Source organism: Heterodontus francisci, chromosome 31, assembly GCF_036365525.1.
Source record: "Heterodontus francisci isolate sHetFra1 chromosome 31, sHetFra1.hap1, whole genome shotgun sequence".
Taxonomy (NCBI): Eukaryota; Metazoa; Chordata; class Chondrichthyes; order Heterodontiformes; family Heterodontidae; genus Heterodontus; species Heterodontus francisci.
This window is the reverse complement of record NC_090401.1, coordinates 47,197,556-47,218,989: the sequence shown is the minus strand read 5'-3', so window position 1 is coordinate 47,218,989 and position 21,434 is coordinate 47,197,556. Positions and strand designations below refer to the sequence as shown.

The following is a 21,434-nucleotide window of genomic DNA, read 5'->3' as shown; positions in this document are numbered from 1 at the left end:
TCAACCAATGTGAAGAATTCATAGCCAAGGAATTACTTCTGAAATGCAGTCACTGTTGTAATATAGGAAACGTGGCAGCCAATAGGCACACAGGAAACTCCCACAAACAGCAATGAAGTAAATGACTAGATCATCTGTTTTTTTAGGTATTGGTTGAGGGATAAATGTTGGCCAGGACATTAGGGATAACTCCCCTGCTTTTCGTCATGTGATCTTTTTTGTCCACCAGAGGAGACAAACAGGGCCTCGATTTAACTTCTCACCCGAAAGACAGCACCTCTGACAGTGCAGCACCCAGTCATTACTGTGCTGGGAACGTCAGCTTAGGTTACGTGGGGCTTGAAGCCACAACCTTCTGGCTCAGGGACGAGAGTGCCGACCCAGTGAGACACGGCTGAACAGTATGATCCCCAACAGAAACCGAAGCATTCAACAACCACGCAACAATCCTCTGTTCCCTTACTACTGGTGCATTGGGGAGTGATATGGCGACATTGCACAGCACTGGCTATCAGTCTATAAAAAGTGAGGTACCAGCACCCCAAAAGTTCAATGGGTTAATGCCATGTAGTGTGGTATGTAGCCATACAGACTTGGAAAGTCTCAGGGTTGAGGTAACTGACCTCAGCTGGGTCAGCTGTGGGAATCGCCTCAGAAGGCCCTTGGCCGGGGACTGGGGTGGGAACAAACCAGAGCTCCTGGTCCGATGCGGAGAGCGACTCCTGGCTGTGAATATCCCTCACCCTACCCACTAGACCTGGGGGAGGGATCAGAGGCCACCAGTGCCCGTGGAACAAGTCTGATCCCTCAGGGGGAAAATTTGGTAAAAAGTATAAATGACTCTCAGTTGCAAGCAACAAATATCAGAGCACAAAAGGAGACCATTCAGCCCATCATACCCGTGCTAGCTCTTTGGAAGCGCTATCCAATTCATCCCACTCCCCTTAGTCTTTCCCGATAGCCCTGAAAATTACCTCCCCTGCAATTATTTACCTTGTATGAAGATGAAACAATGGAAAGTGAGACAAACAAGGTACTTTTGAGATCGATGTTGAGGAAAGTACTAAAGATTAATCTTTGGTATTTAATCTTCACAGCCTCCCCCAACCCCAAACAAAAATGAACAAAATTCGGCTAACATTCCTTCAGTGTACGACCAAGCGAACAGACGGCGATTTCAGGTGATAAGCTCACACCTGATGACAAGATAGAGCCCATTACAAAATTACTCAATCACCTCCACTTGGTATCTTTAGTTAAAGAAAACACCAGATTACAATCATGCAATGAAGAGTGTTAGCAGGGATTGTGTGGGCAGAGAACAGAAGCACAATCACACCAGCAAAGAATAAACCAGGGCAATTCCTTACACACTGCACACCTGCCCTTGCATTCTACCTTCATCACTCAGCTAACTACCCCCTAGTTAAGATGTTGGTTCTCAAGTTAAAATGTGCCCTTGCCAGATTGAAGGAACATAAAAGAATGTTTTCACCTAAATACATACCATGACTTGCTGTTGTCAAGACACTGGTTTGCCATTCACAAGGTTCAAAGTTCCCTATTCGCGCGGTCCCTGCAGGACAGGCCAAAGGGAGATGAGGCAGCTTGCCACAAGGAGCGAGGGAAGAAATGGAGAGTCACTCTAGACCACTCCATCACCACACCACATCTTAGCAATCTGCTTTGGAGACCTGTGAACAAGTTCTAGGTCAAGCTCGAAACAAAATTGAACACCAAGACAAAAGAAGAGATATTAGGACAGGTCACCAACAGATTTTAAGGAGCAACTTAAAGGAGGAAAGAGAGATAGAGAGGCACAGGGGTTTAGAGAGGGGAAGTCCAGAATTTGGGCCGAGGCAGCTCAAGGTACAGCCACCAATGGCGGAGCGATGAAAATTGGGGTTGCACAAGAGGCCAGTTTTTGCAAGAGCAGAGATATCACAGGTTCTGTCCAGCTGAAGGAGGTTAGAGAGTTAGGGAGGGAACGACACCATGGAGCCATTTGAAACCAAAGGACAAGAATTTTAAACATTGAGGCATTGCTGGAACAGGAGCCAACGTAGGTCAGTGAGCACAATGGTTGATGGGAGAGCGGGACTTGCCGTGAGTCAGGAGACAGGCACCAGAAATTTGAATGAGCTCAAGTACTTTATAATTACAAAATACTTCATAACGTGGCCAACACTGCTCGCCTTCACTAAAACAAGACTTCATGCAAATATTCAGTTCAAACATCCTGGCTTGAATGACATAAAAACAAAAAGAGATCAATAGTAACCTCCTGGGATGGATTAAGGTCCTGGCAGGTAACGGACTTTATTCCAAGGCAGGAAATGAGAACAGAACTAGACCAAGGCACCGATCGTCTAGAGGATAATCCAGCATCTGCACTACCCCCTAGCAAAAACTCATAAAACACAACCACAACTGTTGTTGGAATTTAAACAGATTCCAAAGATTCTCATTTTCCTTATGCAGCTTCCAGTAATGCACTGACATGGCCATTCCCTAACAGTGAGCTGAGACTGGTTTGGCAGGCTATTCAACATGGGAGTGGCAGGGAAACAAAATCACAGCCATAGCCGATCCTTTTGCAGCTCCACGCCAAGACACACACTCCCAACTATGGGGGTAGGGGTGGTGATGAGGGAACATAAAAAGGGGCGAATTTTGGTTTCTCATTTTCATGTCAAAATACACCAATATCAGACATTCTGAAAAACTATGAAAGGGTCAACATGGAGATGTTTCCACTTATTGAGGGCAGGGGGTTTCAAAGCTAGGGGCCATAAATGTAAGATAGTCACTAATAAATCCAATAGGGAATTCAGGAGAAACTTTATCCAGAGAATGGTTAGAATGTGGAACTTGCTACCACAAGGTGCGGCTGAGGCAAATGGCATAGGTGCATTTAAGGGGAAAGCTAGATGAGAACATGAGGGAGAAAGGAATAAAAGGTTAAGATGAAATGGTTAGATGAAGAGGGGTGGGAGGAGGTTCATGTGGAGTACAATCACCAGCACAGGGCTGGTGGGTTGAATGGCCTGTTTCTGTGCTGCAACTTGTTGTAAAATCACAGCCAATCCAATCCTGCTGCACTCTGTGCCGAGATATGAGCTGCTTGCCATGGGTGGGGGAAGGGGGCGGAACGGAACAAAGAAAAAGAGGTAACATTTTAGATTCTTATTTTAATGTCAAAATGTCCCAGTTTCCAGACATTCCGCTGTTGTATAGATGCTGACAGAAAAGGGAAAAATAAAAGTAGAGGGAGGGCTCCCCTCTTCAGAACCCCAGCTCAACCAACTGGTTATGGCACATTTTATATTAAGTCATTCAGAGAATCACCGATGAGATGGTAATTAGATTGACTACACTCATTAAAAAAAAATTAATGCTTAGTTTTGTGGTCGAGGGTTGGGAGCAGTCTGGACCAATCAGAACTGGAGTGGCAGCCATCTTCTACCCTCTTAGCAACATTCTTCCTTCTCCAAATCTCCCTCACATCTGACAACTTTGCCTCAACTAGATGATTGAATGTCAGATATCCCGTCAATGAATACAGCTTGAGATGCTTTATAGTACAGCTCTCTCTCTGCCCCACCTTTCTCTTTCTCTCGCTCTATCCCCTTCCCTCTCTTGCCCCCCCCCCCCCCCCCCCACTGCATTCCTTTCTCTCCCCCCCTCTCAAAACAATCCCACTGAAGCTCAAGCATTTCTTTTGGAGGCGGGGGCACAATTCATCAACACAAATTGGCCCCATCAGCACATCACCTCAGTGTTATGGTGATGTCAGCCAAACCCACCCCCCCACCGCCAACCTGCCAAAACTGAAGCACATATTATTTCGCCACATGAACATTAAAATTTAAAAGTGCAAGCCCCTGACTTGAAAGACATTTGCATAGTAACAGACAGTGTTGGAACAAAGGGACCCAGTCTTTTGCTTCCCCAATACACAGAAGTGGTCAGACCAGTTTTAGTCACATGACTGACTGATGGCATTTTTTTAAATTTGAACTTCAAACAAGGAAAGAAATCAGAAAGCACTTTTCTCCTGGATTGAGAACATCTCTCTCCTGTCTGCTCTCATCTCACTCTCAGCAGCTCCGGAAACCATTGAAGACATATGAACCCCAAGAGAGAAAAGTCTCCAACAGTGAACAATGTTTAAGAAGAATACTGGGCCCCAACGAAAAGTAAGAGCTGTCGAAAATCAAGGACTCTATGGGCGAGCTGGAAACACAGAAACAGTAACAAGAAATCCCCTTTTAGAGACTCTCTCAAACCTCTCCATTTTATTTTTCCTCTGCTCTTTTCTGCCCCTATTTGCACGTGTATTGTGTGTGCATGCTAGCGTGGGAGCGTCATATATCCGTAGGCGTTAACCGTATTAGAGTTTAAGTTTAGGGTTTACTAAATTTCACTTTTCTCCTTTAAACTGAAGAAAGCCTGTTTATGCTCATTTCTTTGCCTTATAATTGGAAAGCTGCGAACAAGGATTCACAAAGGGGAGCTCAAAACAATGTTTAAAAAAATAAAACCCTGTTACAATAAGATCAGGTGAAGACAGTAAAAGACCCCTAGACACCTTTCTCATCTGGTAACAGTGAAGTCGTTCAAATTTGGAAGGACAATAATTCAAACATCACAAAGCCTAATTTTGAGGGGCTCCAATCCCAGCATGCAGCCTCACTAGATAGCAGCATGAGTTGCAGAATTACTCTCAGAGCATTACAACCCTACATCAGATCTTCACTCCATCCATCAAAGTTCCAGGGTGGGAGCTTCATCATGCAAAGTTACTCCTATATACAAAATCATCACAAGCCATGGTCATCCTTTCTCCCCACCGCATCCCAGCAAGGACTGAGCCTAACTGTTAGTAGTCCTAGGCTTTTGTGAACCTCTAAAACAAGCGACAGAGATTAAGAGTTTCCATTTGCTTTGTATGGAGCACAAACCCTTCCCCTCAACCCCAAAGGACATTACTCACCAAACAATTCCAGAGAACTTCTTACAGATTAGCAAGAGCTCAGACTATGGGTGTCCAAAGGGTTACTGAAGTTCAGGAGCTAAGGTCATGCATTTTCCCCACAGAGAGTGTGCTTGTAATGTGATGCTACTTGTCCAAAGTAGGACAACAACAACTTGCATTTATTTCGCACCTTTAACATAGTAGGTCGTCCCTAGGCGCTTCACAGGTGAGTTATCAGGCAAAAGTTGATACCAAGTTACATAAGGAGCTGATGAAGCAGGTGACCAAAAGTTTCTTCAAAGAAGCATGTTTTAAGAAGTATCTCAAAAGGAGGGGTAGAGAGTCAGAGGGGTTTAGGGAGGGAATTCCAGAACTTAGGGCCCAGGCAGCTGAAGGCACGATCGACAATGGTGTAGTGATTAAAATCGGGGATGCGGAATGGGCCAGAATCGGAGGAGCAGAGATCTCTGAGGGTTGTAGGGACGGAAAAGATTACAGAGATAGGGATGGGGTCAAGGCCATGGAGGGATTTGAAAGGATGGGAATTTTAAAATCAAGGCTTCGCTAGAGCAGAAGGCAATATACGTCAGTAAGCACAGGGGTGACGGGTGAATTGGACCTGGTGCAAGGTAAGATATGGGCAGCTGAGCTTTAGACCACCCTACTCACTCGAGCATTCCCTTGCAGAATCATCTAGAGCACTTTGGTGTATTGACAACCTATGTGGGTCAGGTACAAGATTAGTATATAAATTCACCTAATCGAGGCCTCTAAAATTATGAAAGGGTTTGACTGGGTACACTTGTGGATCGTCCAAAACAAGGGATGTAAAAATAAGAAACTTCTTCACCCAGAGATTGGGGAGAATGTGGAATTCACCAACAAATGGAGTACATCAATGCGTTAAAGAGGAAGCAAGGTAAGTACATGAGGGGAGTAAAGGAACAGAAGGTTATGCTGATCATCTTCTTCTTTGGCCTTCTTGTCTCAAGAGACAATGGGTAAGCACCTGGAGGTGGTCAGTGGTTTGTGAAGCAGCGCCTGGAGTGGCTATAAAGGCCAATTCTAGAGTGACAGACTCTTCCACAGACGCTGCAGATAAAATTGGTTGCCGGGGCTGTTACACAGTTGGCTGTCTCCTCGTCTTTTTTCCTGCCAATTGCTAAGTCTCTTCGACTCGCCACACTTTAGCCCCGCCTTTATGGCTGTCCGCCAGCTCTGGCAATCACTGGCAACTGACTCCCACGACTTGTGATCAATGTCACAGGACTTCATATGTTGCCTTTGCACATGTCTTTAAAGCGGAGACATGGACGGCCGGTGGGTCTGATACCAGTGACGGGCTCGCTGTACGATGCGTCCTTGGGGATCCTGCCATCTTCCATGCGGCTCACATGGCCAAGCCATCTCAAACGCCACTGGCTCAGTAGGGTGTATATGCTGGGGATGTCGGCCGCCTCGAGGACTTCTGCGTTGGAGATACGGTCCTACCACCTGATGCTAAGGATTGTCTGGACGCAGCAAAGATGGAACGAGTTGAGACGTTGCACTTGGCTGACATACATTGTCCAGGCCTCGCTGCCATACAGCAAGGTACTGAGGACACAGGCTTGATACACTCGGACTTTTGTGTTCAGTGTCAGTGCGCCATTTTCCCACACCCTCTTGGCCAGTCTGGACATAGCAGCAGCCGCCTTTCCCATACGCTTGTTGATTTCTGCATCGAGAGACAGGTTTCTGGTGATAGTTGAGCCTAGGTAGGTGAACTCTTGAACCACTTCCAGAGTGTGGTCGCCGATATTGATGGATGGAGCATTTCTGATGTCCTGTCCCATGATGTTAGTTTTCCTGAGGCTGATGGTCAGGCCAAATTCGTTGCAGGCAGCCACAATCCTGTCGATGAGTCTCTGCAGACACTCTTCAGTGTGGGATGTTAATGCAGCATAGTCATAGAGGAGTTCCCTGATGAGGACCTTCCATACTTTGGTCTTCGTTCTAAGACGGGCAAGGTTGAACAACCTGCCACCTGATCTTGTGTGGAGGAAAATTCCTTCTTCTGAAGATTTGAACACATGTGAGAGCAGCAGTGAGAAGAAGATTCCAAACAGTGTAGGTGCGAGAACACAGCCCTGTTTCACACCACTCAGGATAGGAAAGGGGTCTGATGAGGCACCGCTATGCTGAATTGTGCCTTTCATATTGTCATGGAATGAGGTGATGATACTTAATAGCTTTGGTGGACATCCGATCTTTGCTAGTAGTCTGTAGAGACCACGTCTGCTGACGAGGTCAAAGGCTTTGGTGAGATCTATGAAAGCAACGTAGAGGGGCATCTGATGTTCTCCCTTCGCCAGCTACAGGAGAAATGCCGTGAACAGCATGTTAATGGTGGATCTCTCTGCTCGAGAGCCACACTGTGCCTCAGGGTTAGATGAAGGAGGGTGGGCGGAGGCTCGAGTAGAGCATAAACTCCAGTATAGACCAGTTTGGCCAAATGACCTGTTTCTGTACTGCAGCATTCTGTGCAATTCTCTGCAATATGTAATCTCCACCGACCTGCTTGCATTGATCCCAAGAGATTTCCCCCCCAGGTCAAGTTGGCTCCTGGACACGTCTTACCTTCCAGTCTCATCAAATGCTCTTCACCTCCCCCTACCCGCAGACCCCCACCACCCCCCCGCCACTGACGGCCTCAGCAGAGCTCTGCGTCACTCACATCTACAGACCATGACAGCAGCTGTGCCCTGAAGTCAAGGGAAGCAAGAAGACAACATCGAGTCAGACCACATCTGTTGTGGTTTCACGGTGCCCACCCACAAGCTCTTCACGGACGCTCAAAGTATTTGAAAAATACTTTTTTTTTTAAAAACCACCACCTGGTTGCTGACTCATTAAAATCCAAACAACCCTCAACATCTCCAGGGCCAGTTTCGCAGAGAACCTGGGCAATGTGAAGCAGTTAACCTCATTGGAAGCTTAGCTCGGTGTTCTTGCACAAGCATCTCCAAGAAACCGTGTGCAGTCTGTCCTCGGCCCACAAGCTGTTAATTGATTGGAAAGAGTTTGGAGGGATAAGTATGACAATAACATGACGGGGTATAAATTTACTAAATTATATCAACTCCCATTTATCTGCCTTTGCTCCAAACCATTACCCATCAAAAAAAAAATCTATCCATCTTAGTCTTGAAAGCTTCAATTGACCCCCTCCTCCTCACCCCCACCCCCAACAGCATCCAGAGTCTTTTGGGGAAGAAAGTTCTTAATTTCTACTGCCCTTTGTGTAAAGTGCTTCCTGATTTCACTCCAAAATAGCCGAGCTCTAATTTTAAGGTTGGATTCCCCTACCAGAGGAAAGTTTCTCTCTAAAATAATACTGGAATTCAATATGGGAGATAAAGACCTCAATCAGACTACTCTTCAACTGATTTTAAATCCCTCCATCTTTGTTGGCTTTGCTTAGGCCCCAAGCTCTGGAATTTCCTCCCTAAAGCTCTCTGGCTCTCTTTCCTCCTTTAAGACGCTCCTGAACACCTCCTCTTACTAAACATTTGGCCACTTGCCTTACTACCGCTATGCAGCCATGTCAAATTTTGCCCGATAACGCTCATGAAGCACTTTGAGATGTTTTACTACGTTAAAGGCTATAAAATGCAAGTTGTTATTGTGTTCAAAATGGCTGCCACTTTTGCCTACATGAGAGAGATTCAGATTTCCAGCATCTGCAGTATTTCGCTTTTGCAAGCAGCCATTTTAGTTGCCCCTCAATGAGGAGAAAAAAAATTCAGCTTTTGCTACGGCTTGGCTAAAAGGAATCCCTTTCAAAAGCAGCCCACAGGGATGGGCTGCCAGTTAGTAGATGGTTTTTAGGAGGTTGTTAAGTCATAACTAAACGGCGACCCAAGATTGACAGTTGCGACAAACAAGCAGCATTCTAACTTATTACACAGCTGAAGTGGTGGAATGTGGAAATATACAAGCAATGCACGTGGCCGATTAGAATGCTGGAAAATCCGTGCCCAAAGCACAAGCCACTTTTCCATAGATCAGTCCCACCTGGTCACCTGAACCCTCTGAATCTGAAACTAAAACTGAAAATGCTGGAAATACTCAGCAGGTCAGGCAGCATCTGTGGAGAGAAACATAGTTTAACGTTTCAGGTCTGCATGACCTTTCATCAGAACTGTTTGTTGGGACAGAAGGACAACCTCATGTTCATTCTCTCTTTCTCCCCCTGTGCAAATTGTGATAGAGCCATTTACACCACAGAAGGAGGCCATTTGGCCCATCGAATTCACACTGGCCCTCCATAGACCTATCCAGTCAGTCCCCTCACTACATTCTTTCTGAAAATGTACCCAATCCTCTCTTGAACCCATTGACACTGGCTACTTCAATAGTCTGCCTTGCTAATTATTATTCCACAGTGCTATTACCCTTTGGATGAAGAAATTCCACTCCTCTTCCTTTTTCACTGGTAACTGTGGGATATTTTAAACTCATGTGCCCTCTCCCCATGGGTTTCCTTTAACATTTCAAAATACCAGCACAGTAAACTTCATTAGTTAGGAATAACAAATGACAAACTTCATAGAGAAAAACAGGCAACACCCGCTGAGTTATAGAGAGAGAGCACTGTAAGCCATGAGTCGGGTGTTAAACTAGCATTCGGGCTCTCAAAGTTCTTACAGCACAGAAGGAAGCCATTCAGCACATCACGCCTGTGCTGCCTCTTTCTCCCATAGCTCTGCAAAAAAAAAATAATCTCCCTTTCAAGTATACATCCAATTTGCTTTTGAAAATTACTATGGAATATGCCAGACCTATTTGTACTTTTATTTCTTATTTGCCAGTTTGAATGTCATGCGTCTGGGGGTTTGGAATGAAATGAGCTTCTCTCAAACGCTCCATGTACCTGAAATCGGAATGTAACATGTAAACAAGGCACTCAACTCAAGACCAATTGAAAATGCTCGCAAACAAGTTGGAATGAGCCCCATTAATAAATCAGAAACTGGTTAATTATGATGCAGATCCATACAGCAATAACTTGCATTTATATAGTGCCTTTAACGTAGTAAAACCTCCCAACGTGCTTTACAGGAGCAATTATCAAACAGAATTTAACACTGAGCCACAGAAGGATAGTAGCACAAGTGACCAAAAGCTTGGTCAAAGAGGTAGGCTTTAAAGGAGTGACCTGAAGGGAAGAGAAAAGTTGAGGGAAGGAATTCAATAGCTAAGGGCCGAGGATTGGCTGCCAATGCTGGAGTGATTAATATCGGAGATGTGCAAGAGGTCAGAATTGAAGGATTGCAGAGATCTTGGAGGGTTGTAAGGGGTGACAGAGATGGGGAGGAGCAAGGAAGGATTGGCAGGTGAGGGGGAGGATTTTAACTCCACAACTAGAGAAAATGGGAAAACAACCTCCTTTAAGAGAACGAGCCTCCAAGAGAGCCATTTATTCCAGCAGGCAGGTCACCATTTTGCAGAGCAGACAGCGGGCATCGAAGATTGTCTTGGCAGCCTGTCCACGGGCCACAAAGTTTAACTCCCCATTTCCATTCATTTACACGCATCTCAAGTGACTAAGTGATGTCCTGAGCTAGGATTAAACGGTGAGGCAGCAGCACTGAGGAACAGCCCTTTCCAAACATCCAGGCCTAAGCTGGACAACCCAACAAATAAGAGATATGCAAACACAAATCTGGCCTGGCTGAGAGCCAGGTATCCAGGTCTGTAACTGACTCTAGGGGTTCAGAATTGGACAACCGTGATCATACTTTATGCAATGCTCTCACTGTAGTATCACTGGTAAGAAGGGGAGATAATCAGGTGACAGAGCCAAGATCCCAGATTGAGTTCCTAGACTGAGGCCAATTAGCTGATCACAGCTGGTACGATGTCAGCATGCTGCTCTTAGTGTTTGTATCTTTGGGTTGGTGTGTGAGCTGAGCAGTTAGGTTTCCTGTCCCCCTGATCACTATCCTCCAAAACCCCCTTCTACCAGTGTGGCCAACTAAACAGTATTGCGAGAACAGGATCGGGATCAGCTTCCCCCTGTGGCCAAATAGCCTGCCGACACTCACTGTGCTCGTGAAGAACGGAGGGCGCGCAGCGTGGATTTACCAGAACGATACCTGGACTCCAAGGGTTGGAATCACAGAAGGTTTAAGGCACAGAAAGTGGCCACGTGGTCCATCATGTCTGTGCCGGTTGAAAAACGATCCACCCATTCTAATCCCACCTTCCAGCATTTGGTCTGTAGCCCTGCAGATTACGGCACTTGAGATGTATATTCAGACTCCTTTTGAATGCGTTGAGGGTCTCTGCCTCAACTACCCTTTCAGGCAGCGAGTTCCAGACCCCCACCACCCTCCAGGTTGAAAAGCTTTTCCTCATCTCCCCTCTAATTTTTCTACCAATCATTTTAAATCTATACCCCCTCGTCACTAACCTCTCTGCTAAGGTGAATAGACCCTTCACCTCCACTCTATCCAGGCCCCTCAAAATTTTGTACATTTCAATCAGATCTCCCCTCAGCCTTCTCTGTTCCAAGGAGAACAACCCCAGCCTATCCAATCTTTCCTCTTAGCTGCATTTTTCCAGTCCTGGCAACATCCCCGTAAATCTCCTCTGTACCTTCTCTAGTGCAATTACATCCTTTTGGTAATGAGGTGACCAGAACTGCACACAGTACTCAAGTTGTGGCCTAACCAATGAGTTTATACAGTTCCAGCATAACCTCCCTGCGCTTATATTCTATACCTTGGCTAATAAAGGAAAGGATTCCATATGCCTTCTTAACCACCTTAACAACCTGTCCTGCTACCTTCAGGGATCTGTGGACATTCCCTCCAAGGTCCCTCATTTCCTCTACACTTCTCAGTATTTTCCCATTAATCGTGTATTCCTTTGCCTTGTTTGACCTACCCAAATGCATCACCTCACACTTCTCCAGGTTGAATTCCATTTGCCACTTTCTGTCGATCTGACAGAATCAATATAGAATCATTGAAAGTTTAAAGTACAGAAAGAGGCCACTTGGCCCAGCATGTCATATATCTTAAATATCTTCCTGCAGCCTACAGCTATCCTCCTCAATATCTACCACACGACCAATCTTTGTGTCGTCCGCAAACTTCTTGATCATGCCCCCTACATTTACGTCTAAATCGTTAATATATACAAAGAGATTACACAAAGGTTGCACTCCCTGGAATTTAGAAGGTTATGGGGTGATTTGAATGAAGTTTTGAAGATATCAAAAGGAACTTATGGTTTCTCCCAATCTGCCCCATTTTTGCAAGTTGGGGAGTCTAGGACGCACCAAGGCTCCTTAGACAGCATCTTCCAAACCTGCGACCTCTACCAACTAGAAGGACAAAGGCAGCAAATGGATAGGAACACCACCACCTGCAAGTCCCCCTCCAAGTCACACACCATCCTGACTTGGAACTATATCGCCGTTACTTCACTGTCACTGGGTCAAAATTCTGGAACTCCCTTCCTAACAGCACTGTGGGTGTACCTACCCCACATGCACTGCAGCGGTTCAAGAAACAGCTCATCACCACCTTCTCAAGGGTAATTAGGGATGGACAATAAATGCTGGCCTGGCCAGCGACGCCCACGTCCCATGAATGAATTTTTAAAAAACTAGGGGGCAGGAAGTGGGGGGGATAGTCTACAATAGGACTGTAACCCCAACCCAACATCTTCAGGGGAAGAGCAATGGGAACAATGCAAAGGAACAACATGTATATAGCACTCAAGGGCAGACAACCGGATCACCATCCATAACGCACAGGAAACACTGTACCCTGTAAATAAACTCCCCAACACACTGGAAGAAACTTCCGTTTCTACAAAGTACAGAGTCCTTCCCCAGTAAAGCAGCTGTCAATAAGAAACTCCTTCCCCATCCCCCACAAAAAAGTAGGCCATCTACCAAATTAGAAATTGTTAAAATTAGGAACAGTAGGTGATTTTTGGGGAATGTAACAGTATCGTCAGACCCACTCTGCCCAATCCAGGAGGGGATCTTAATGAGCTCAGTAATAAAAGTGTCACAGGTGAGTATTTTCTGACTTAAAAACATTGTTTTAATATTACCCCATCAACAAAGGAGGCGAGGGGGCATTCATTAGTCAGTGGGTCTGAACAGAGACAACAATGCTGGATTTAAACGTTAAGCCACATTAGATATTTAAAATTGAAACTGGTATCTTTACAATTAAAAGAACAATGTTAATTAAGAACAAATTTAGCACCACGTTTCCTTATGTTCTGAAATTAGTCACATTTAATTTTTTATGTTTTTCTTTACTTTAAATTTCTGTGCTGGGGATTCTGGTGTCTGTCCCATTTTTACTTTTGAATCACAAGTTGTACTGCAGTGTTGGCAATAAATATCCTTTAAAAGAAAAGAAATCCCTCCCTTCCCCCACCCCCAAGTAAAAATATTTATTGATGAGGCTAAAGATTGTGCCAATAAAGTACCAAAGCCTGGTTAGTTGCATTTTCATATTAAAAAGGAAAAGTCAAAGTCTCCAGCAAACTTTGACCACCCCCCCCCCCCATATTTAAAATATAAATAGAAAGTCCTTTGAAATTAGAGCATAACTCAAGACAACCCCAGTAACATTTCACATAGTGACAGTCTGATCATCTTTAAGAAAATTGTCAATACGTTTTGATAACAAATCCGGAGATATTAGAAACTTTTTTTCTGCATTGGAAAAAAATGCAAGATAGAGACAGCAAAGAGTTACAGTCAACCATCTGACCCGCCTCGATTTTACAATAGATCCAGTTACACAGCAAGAAAGCGAAACCTGCTTTCATACCCCCACTCCCGGATCCCACACACACACGTATAAAAAGTGGGGTTAATTTTTAAAAGCTGTATTATTAAAAAAAAAGTTAAAAAGGAGTGAAATTATTTTCCCTGAATGATAATGCACAGTGACCTGATATTTGCAGGAACTGAGCTAAATACATAAGTACAACATGCACGTTTATTTCCAAATGAATATAATAAATTATAACACATAAATTATAAATTGCACTTACCGGCAGCCGTCCAGTGTTAGCCCTTATTGTTCTGACTTCAGGTCCTTGAGGGGTCGTATACAAACAGTCCCCACTGTGATCAGAGTACATCGCTCCTGTAATCTGGGTGAAATAACTGGCAGGGATGGTGGGAATTTGGGGGCTACACAGCCCCGAGCTCCCATTTTCCACATTAAAAAGTTTCTTCTGGGAACTGGCCACCACCCCAATAATCCCCCTGCCTGGGGCTGGGGAAACTCCCTTTGGCATTTTTTGCAAGGCAGCAATCTTTCCCCCACTCTCCCCCTTTTGTTTGCAACGAGAGAGAGAGGAAAGAGGGGTAAAAATGATTAATTTCAAACCGGGATTTGTATGCAAAATAAAAAGCAAAATCAACAAATGCAGACATATAAATGATTAGCAACGTCCCGGGATTAAACTGCAGGGTGTCCCGCACCTGATGTCGCTTTGGATGCAGCAGGATGCAACGGATTGTGAAAAAGTCCCCTCTGAAACAGAGGGGAAAAATGGCTGCAGAAACTGTACTAGCTCCTGAATGCAGCCTGATTCACAGAGTCTAAAACTCAGCCTCTGGCGCCAAAGCCTGTGCCGCGAAATTCATATTTCCCGCCATCTGTTGCAAATACCCGCCGCTGATTGGTGGGTAACTGACGAAGCTACATGTAAGTTACATGTAGCAGCGACCAATCACGGAGCTCGGACCGGCTTCTTAAAGGGAAAGGCGCAGCACCGACTTTTAAAAACTGATGCCTGCTCAGGCTTTCAGAATATCTTTACAGAATTTATTTTTTTGCAATTAGAAGTTTCCGTTTTTAGATACAATGAAGATCCTTTAATAGAAACAAGTTGCATTGCATTTCGTTCCTTTTTATTTATCTGTATTTCCACCTTCAATTTTAGCAGATGGGTTGTGTTTTTTTCTGTTGCTAATTTTCTTCCCTTCTCTCCTGGTGGCTAAGTGACAACAGTGAGTGGCTGCAGGTTATTCAACCGTGGAAGGTTGTGAGTTCATGTCCCACTCCAGAGACTTGAGCATGTAATCCAGGCTGACACTCACAGTGTTGCACTGAGGGGGTGCTGCACTGTTGGAGGTGCAATCTTTTGGCTGAGATGTTAAACCGAGGCCCTGTCTTTCCTCTCAGGTGGATATAAAGAACTCCACGGTTTCAAACTGGAGCAGAGGAGATCTCCCCAGGGTCCTGCCCAATATTTATCCCTCAACTAACATCATTAGAACATAGCTTATCTGCTCATGATCACATTTTTGATTGTGAGTCCTTGCTGTGCACAAATTGAGTGCTGCATTTCCCTACATTATAACAGTGACTATTCTTCAAAAGCTACTTCATTGGCTGTTACATGCTTTGGGGCATCCTGAAGTTATGAAAGGCACTATATATATGCAAGTCCCTTTTAAAATATTGATGCAAGCTTTGTTGCTGATAGGGCATCCCTGCTATACACCAACCTTTCCGTCACATGGACAGGGTGACTGGATAACGAGCAACAGCAGGGAACCTGGCTGATTTGCCCTCTCCTTAATTCAGAGGGACAGAGACCAATTGTAGCTTTCCCAAAGCTATTGAAGCTGGGATCAGCAGAGTCCCGGGGGACTGAACCCACGATTTTGCCAGAATCAGTATGGGTTCAAGCTACAGAGGGCTGTTAACACAGAAGCAAACTGCAACCTTGTGCAAACTTGGGGGGAAAAAAAACACCTTTTCACCTTGGGGGGAAACGGTGAATAAATTGGAGAGAAAAAGTGAGTAGAAAGACACAAGTGGACAGAGAGAATCACAAACAGGGAGAGATAGCGTGACAGAGTGAAAAAGAGAAGGGAAAATGGAAAGAAAACTATGGATCTCAAAAATAATTTTTCATAATAATCAGAGTAGTGTTAACACTTCAACCTTTAACCCTTTGGAAGCACAGTAAATAATCTTTAGCCCCACACAGCACGATATATCACAGCCAACTCCATCATCCAGGCTTTGCAAAGATTACTGTGGCTGAGTCAGTTTCCCAGCACCTGCGCACCACTCCCCCCACCACCACAAATTCTTTCCCCTTTTATGCTTCTCATGAAAAGCGCTATATAAATGTGATTTTTTTTCTCTCCTATTAAGAAATGAGTATCAAAGGAAGTCAGTCGCCTCACCCAGCACTATTACAAAATCTCAAATCTTTTTTTAAGTAAAAAGAGAGCAGTGAACACTTCCTCTTTCAGTTTGCCACACAGCAAACTGGCAAGGGTTTAATTAAAAGAGTTTGGATGTGGCACAATGCAGAGGTCAGTATGAGTCAGCCTCTGATGGGAGTACAGGGTGAGGCAGCTTAGCGGAGAACTGGCAAGTTAATTTCAATATAGATATGTGTGAGGTGGTGCATATTGGCTGGAGAAATTTGGAGGCCACATAATCCTTGGAAAATAAGAGTCTGAATGGGGTACAGGAAAGAGCTCGAGGGGTACAGATACACAAATCATTAAAAATAACAATGCAAGTTAACAAGGCCAAAGCACTGGGGTTCATTTCTAGAGAGGTAGAATTGAAAAGTAAGAACGTCATGTTAACCTCTATAGAACTTTGGTTAGACCACTCTTGGAGTACTGTGCACAGTTCTAGTCTTCATATTACAAAAACGATATAGAAGCACTGGAGAAGGTGCAAAAAAGATTTACAAGAAGGATACCAGAACTGAGACTATATAGTTATCAAGAAAGACTGAACAGACTGGGCTCATTTTTCTAGAAAACAGAAGTCTGAGGGGTCACCTGATAGAGGTCTTTAAAATATGAATGGGGTTTGATAGGGTAGATGTAGAGAAAATGTTTCCACGTGTGGGGAATCCAAAGTAGCGGTCAAAAATATAATACAGACACTAATAAATCCAATAAGGAATTCAGGAGTAACTTATTTACCCAGAGAGTGGTCAGAATGTGGAACTGGCTACCACAAGGAGTAGTTGTGGCAAGTGGCATATACATTTAAGGGGAAATTATTTAAACACAAAAGGGAAAAAAGAGAGATATGTTGATAGGTGAGATGAAGTAGAGTGAGAGGAGGCTTGTGTGGAGCATAAAGACAGGCATAGACCAGTTGAGTTGAATGGTCTGTTCCTCCACTGTAAAATTCTACATAAAAAATAATTGACTAATGCGCCATTCATTTCATTATTGTTTGGAAACTTGCTGTCTGCAAAATTGGCTGCATAAGAATAATGACCGCACGTCAAAGTGATTAATTACATAGAAAATACTTTGATATTTTGCTGAGCAAGGTAATATATATAAATGGAAATCCTTCTTCATGCAATATTGTCCTAGTAGCGTAATTCATTTATCATCTTACCAGGACTCTGTAAACACAGATGGGTAATTACAAGTTTGGTGATACACTAAAAATGTGGAAGTCAAATCGCATCTGTCATAAAAGGTTTTATTTTTGTACTAAAATCTTGGACTTCTATATGTTTCAAAATAAAATGAAAGAAGGATTTTGCTCAGTGAAAGGCACCTGCAAAAATAATTGGAATTCCAGCAATGTTTTGAAAGGAAGTTCAAAACAAAGAGTTGAATGTTATGGGTGTTTTGAAAGGAAGTTAAACTTGTAATAGGACAGGAAGGTCAGCAGTTTCAAGGAAATCACAGGGGTTTGACCTTTCTTCAGAGCAGCTTGAGTGACAAGGGGGATACACTGTGTGACCATGCCCAGGAAGGCGCTTTTTCACTTTGGGCCCTTTAAAAGCCTGTGAATTGGAAAAAGAGCAGGCATTTGAAATCTTTGGTTGGCCTACCTGTAGCCAGAGAGAAAAGACCCAGAAAAGTGCTACCTCTCTCTCTGTAAAGGGGACTTGCATCTCTTGAAAAGGAATCCTGCACTTAAAGGTAGCAGATTCCTGTTGCCTCCGGTCTCTGAAGAATTTCTGCATCCAGTAAGATTCCTGCTGCCTCCGTTGTTCTAAGAAAATCCTGAAATCTGAAGAATTCTTCTACTGCTAGACTGCTGCTTCAAAACCCAAGCAGACCTGTTGCTACACCCCTGATGGAAGACCTATGTGACGCCTGCTGCAGTTAAATTGCATGAATACCTACCCATCACAGATTGTTCATCAACCTCGCCTAGAGAGACTTTGAGTGGCATCTGACTATTTGACTCTGGGATACCTCACCTTACTGAAAACATCCTACCAGAATGTAAAACTCAATTATTTTTTTTATCATTCCTTCTAATCCTAAAAAACAGTTATAACCCAAAACCCTTTTTGAATCTGGTTAACCGTTTTTTTTGCATGTGTGTGTGTGTGTGTGTGTGTGTGTGTGTGTGTGTGTGTGTGTGTGTGTGTGTGTGTGTGTAGTTAAGGGAATCGGGTTTTTTCATGTATAGATTTATCTCGTTAGTAGTTAAGAGCTTTTTTCTAATAAATAGTTAATGTTGTTATTATTTAAAGAAACCTGCTTTGGTGCACTTTATTTGTGATGAAAAATAGGTATAATAGGCTTAATTAGGTAGAAATTAGATATAATTAATACATTATACAAAGATTGAATAAATGGTCAGTTTTCAAGACTCACTGAAATTCCCCTTTAAGGGCAGAGTTAAAACTCCATAAACATCCCTGTTACAATAGAATGTGAACCAGAAACACCTTTTAAGTTAAAAAAATCAATTCCAAAGTCTTCCAAGGTCTCTGCTACAATGGAATTAGAAGATGCAATACACTGAAACATCCTATGTGAGGTCAGTACCGATAACTATAAACTTAATTAGTTGATAGTTTTAGTGATATAGACAGACTGACTCAAGAGGATGGTACAAGGTACCATAAAAAGATAAATTACAAAATGAAATGATACTTACAAAAACAGATGCCAAGGAAACACAATTATAAACATTTTGACCAGATAAAAGCTCACAACTTCAAGGGAAGGAAATTTCCAGCAAATAAATTAAATGGGGATGGTAGCTAATTATATTACCATATATGCATATCAAAAGCAGGGAAAACACACACAGAAAGGTAACACTTACATTCTAAAAGATAAGATGATAGATTAGAAACAGTATAAACATGACAGTTGTGAATCTTAAAAACAGAAGTATTGAATTCCTCACCAATGCTTCTCAACCTATGGCTGACTGCATAACAAGAGAATTCTGCTCTTAACTGAGAACGTTTTGTCTTGTTAAGCAGGAAAGCTTACTCGGGGAATTTAAAGTAAAAGTTTACTTTGAATTTTGATGGATATTCTAAGACGGATATTTTGCTGTAACATTATCAAGGTTGAACTTTTGGATTCTATTTTAGAAATAAGATTATGTTTTACATCTCTTAGTATTCTTTGATATTGTAGTATACTTAGCTACTTAAGTGTATTGCATGTTCAATTCTTTAATAAATATATAAAAGTTAATAAATTGTCTCATGTAGCATTCTGTATGCAACTACAAGAACCCACTCTCTGTGTCTCCTTAAGTGGGAAGATACTTATTGAAGAGAGTTTCCCAGACCCTTATAATATCTGGGATATCTATGACTTAGCTATAATTATTTAAAAATAGGCTATCCGAAAGATAGTAATATTCTCTGTTAGTTTCCTTTCTATGAGGGAGTCTATCAGTTCTTCAAACCCAAACAGGTGTCTGCAGGAATCTGTCTAGTTTGAGCTTAATCAAAGGAGACTCATAAGGATGTACGCCTGATTTGGTTTAGTCCCTATAAGGGGGTAAAGTCATAAATCACTTAAGTTGCCGCCCAAAATGTGTCTTGTTGTTAACAGAATCCTGTACATATCGATTTGTTTTTAATGTTTATTTTAGATTCGTAAGTACGGAAGGAGTGTTTTACTGCCAGTGGTACTAAGACCCAGATTTAAGTTTCTAGAGATGTAAAACTCTTGATCACGGTTTGTTGATCTTAAATCAGAACTCCCACATTCTACTTTTGAGGTTTGGAAATTTCCTTTAAAGTTCACTTTAAATCCTAGTTGTGATTAGGTCCTGACACGTTTTAACTCTCAGTTCAGGTTCCATTCCGACATAATGGCTAATGTTGCTGGGATTCTTATTCTTTCTATCCAGAAGAATTGCTGTCCATACTCCTTGGCCAATGGACAGCACAGTATGCTGAAGCTACAGCATTACAGTATGCTTTAGAAAAGGCAGAATCTGTTAAGCCCGCATTAATTTGTACAGATCGTGACTTTTCTAAACGGGCTTACAACCAAGGCTTTGTGTTCTGGGAACAGACAGGCTTAACCAATCATAAAGGTAAACCCATAAAACACAAATCATTGCGGGAAGATATTCTTCATTTACGAAACAAGAAACGTAATTGTCAGCTAATTCATGTACCCGGGCATACCACTAGTTCAGTACACTAAAAGGGCAACAGTCTTGCAGATGGACAGGCAAAACATTCAGTCTGAATGACACCCCGTCAAGAGGGGCCTGCCACAGTTAATGTAATCACTAGGGCGGAACGGGCAGCTAATCAGGATGAGGAACTGATTCAGCTATTAGACCCGACGAAAGAGAATCCAAAAGAATATCCATCAGAGTACTTCTATTCGGAGACCCTGACTGGTATTGTACTGGTTAAGTTGGCCAAGGGTGTCTGGGAAGTACCCCTGAGTCACAAACAAGAACAGCTTGTAAAAGAAACTCACGAGGGTATAGGTCAGGCACATAGTGGTGCCCGAACAACATTCTGAAAATTGACTCCTTTATATTGGTGGTCAGGCATGCTTAAAGCCTGTAAAACATATATGGCAAATTGTGAGCCATGTAATTTGATCAACAAATCATCACTTATTAAACCGCCACCGTTGGCTCCTGTGAAGCCGAATAAATCAATGGAGAATTTTTTGTGGATTTCATTGGACCACTTCTCCCATCAATGGGGTATAAACATGTTCTCGTTTGTGTTGATGCCTGCACTTCTTTCTGCTGGCTGGTCCCCACAAAAACTATTTTGGAAACCACACTTGTCAATGCTATTACTGACATCATTACTGTAGCTGGTGCACCCAAAGTCCGACACCCTGATCAAGGCGCAGTCTTTGTTTCCAAGGGTTTGTGCAAAGGGGGATTGAATTAGAACACAGCAAACAATGTCATCTGCAGTCAGTGGGACTGGTGGAACAGAAAAACAAGGAAGTGAAAAAGCTATTGACCAAACTGTTGAGAATCAGAGGGAATAAGTGGGCCGCCATCATTCTGGAGGTGCAGCTATCACTAATAATGTGCCCACATATGCATCTGGGACAGTGTTCCCTAGAACACCGTATTATTTAATGTATGGTGTTGAAATGCATACACTACTTACTCACGGTTCTTTTATTGCCTTTACGCTTTCTGACTCCTTGACCCAACAGCAACAA

The 21,434-nt window shown here is 43.2% G+C and overlaps 1 protein-coding gene across 2 annotated transcripts in view; it reads right to left on the bottom strand.

Annotated features, from left to right (window-relative positions):
* The window catches only part of e2f2 (E2F transcription factor 2), a 56,568-nt gene extending 41,972 nt beyond the window's left edge, over window positions 1-14,596 (bottom strand). For both annotated transcript variants that reach the window (XM_068011492.1, XM_068011493.1), the window contains exon 1: window positions 14,054-14,596. In XM_068011492.1, the coding sequence (XP_067867593.1) occupies window positions 14,054-14,302 (249 nt within the window). In that variant the 5' untranslated portion in view covers window positions 14,303-14,596. The remainder of the gene's footprint in view (window positions 1-14,053) is intronic.
* Window positions 14,597-21,434: the final 6,838 nt, after the last annotated feature.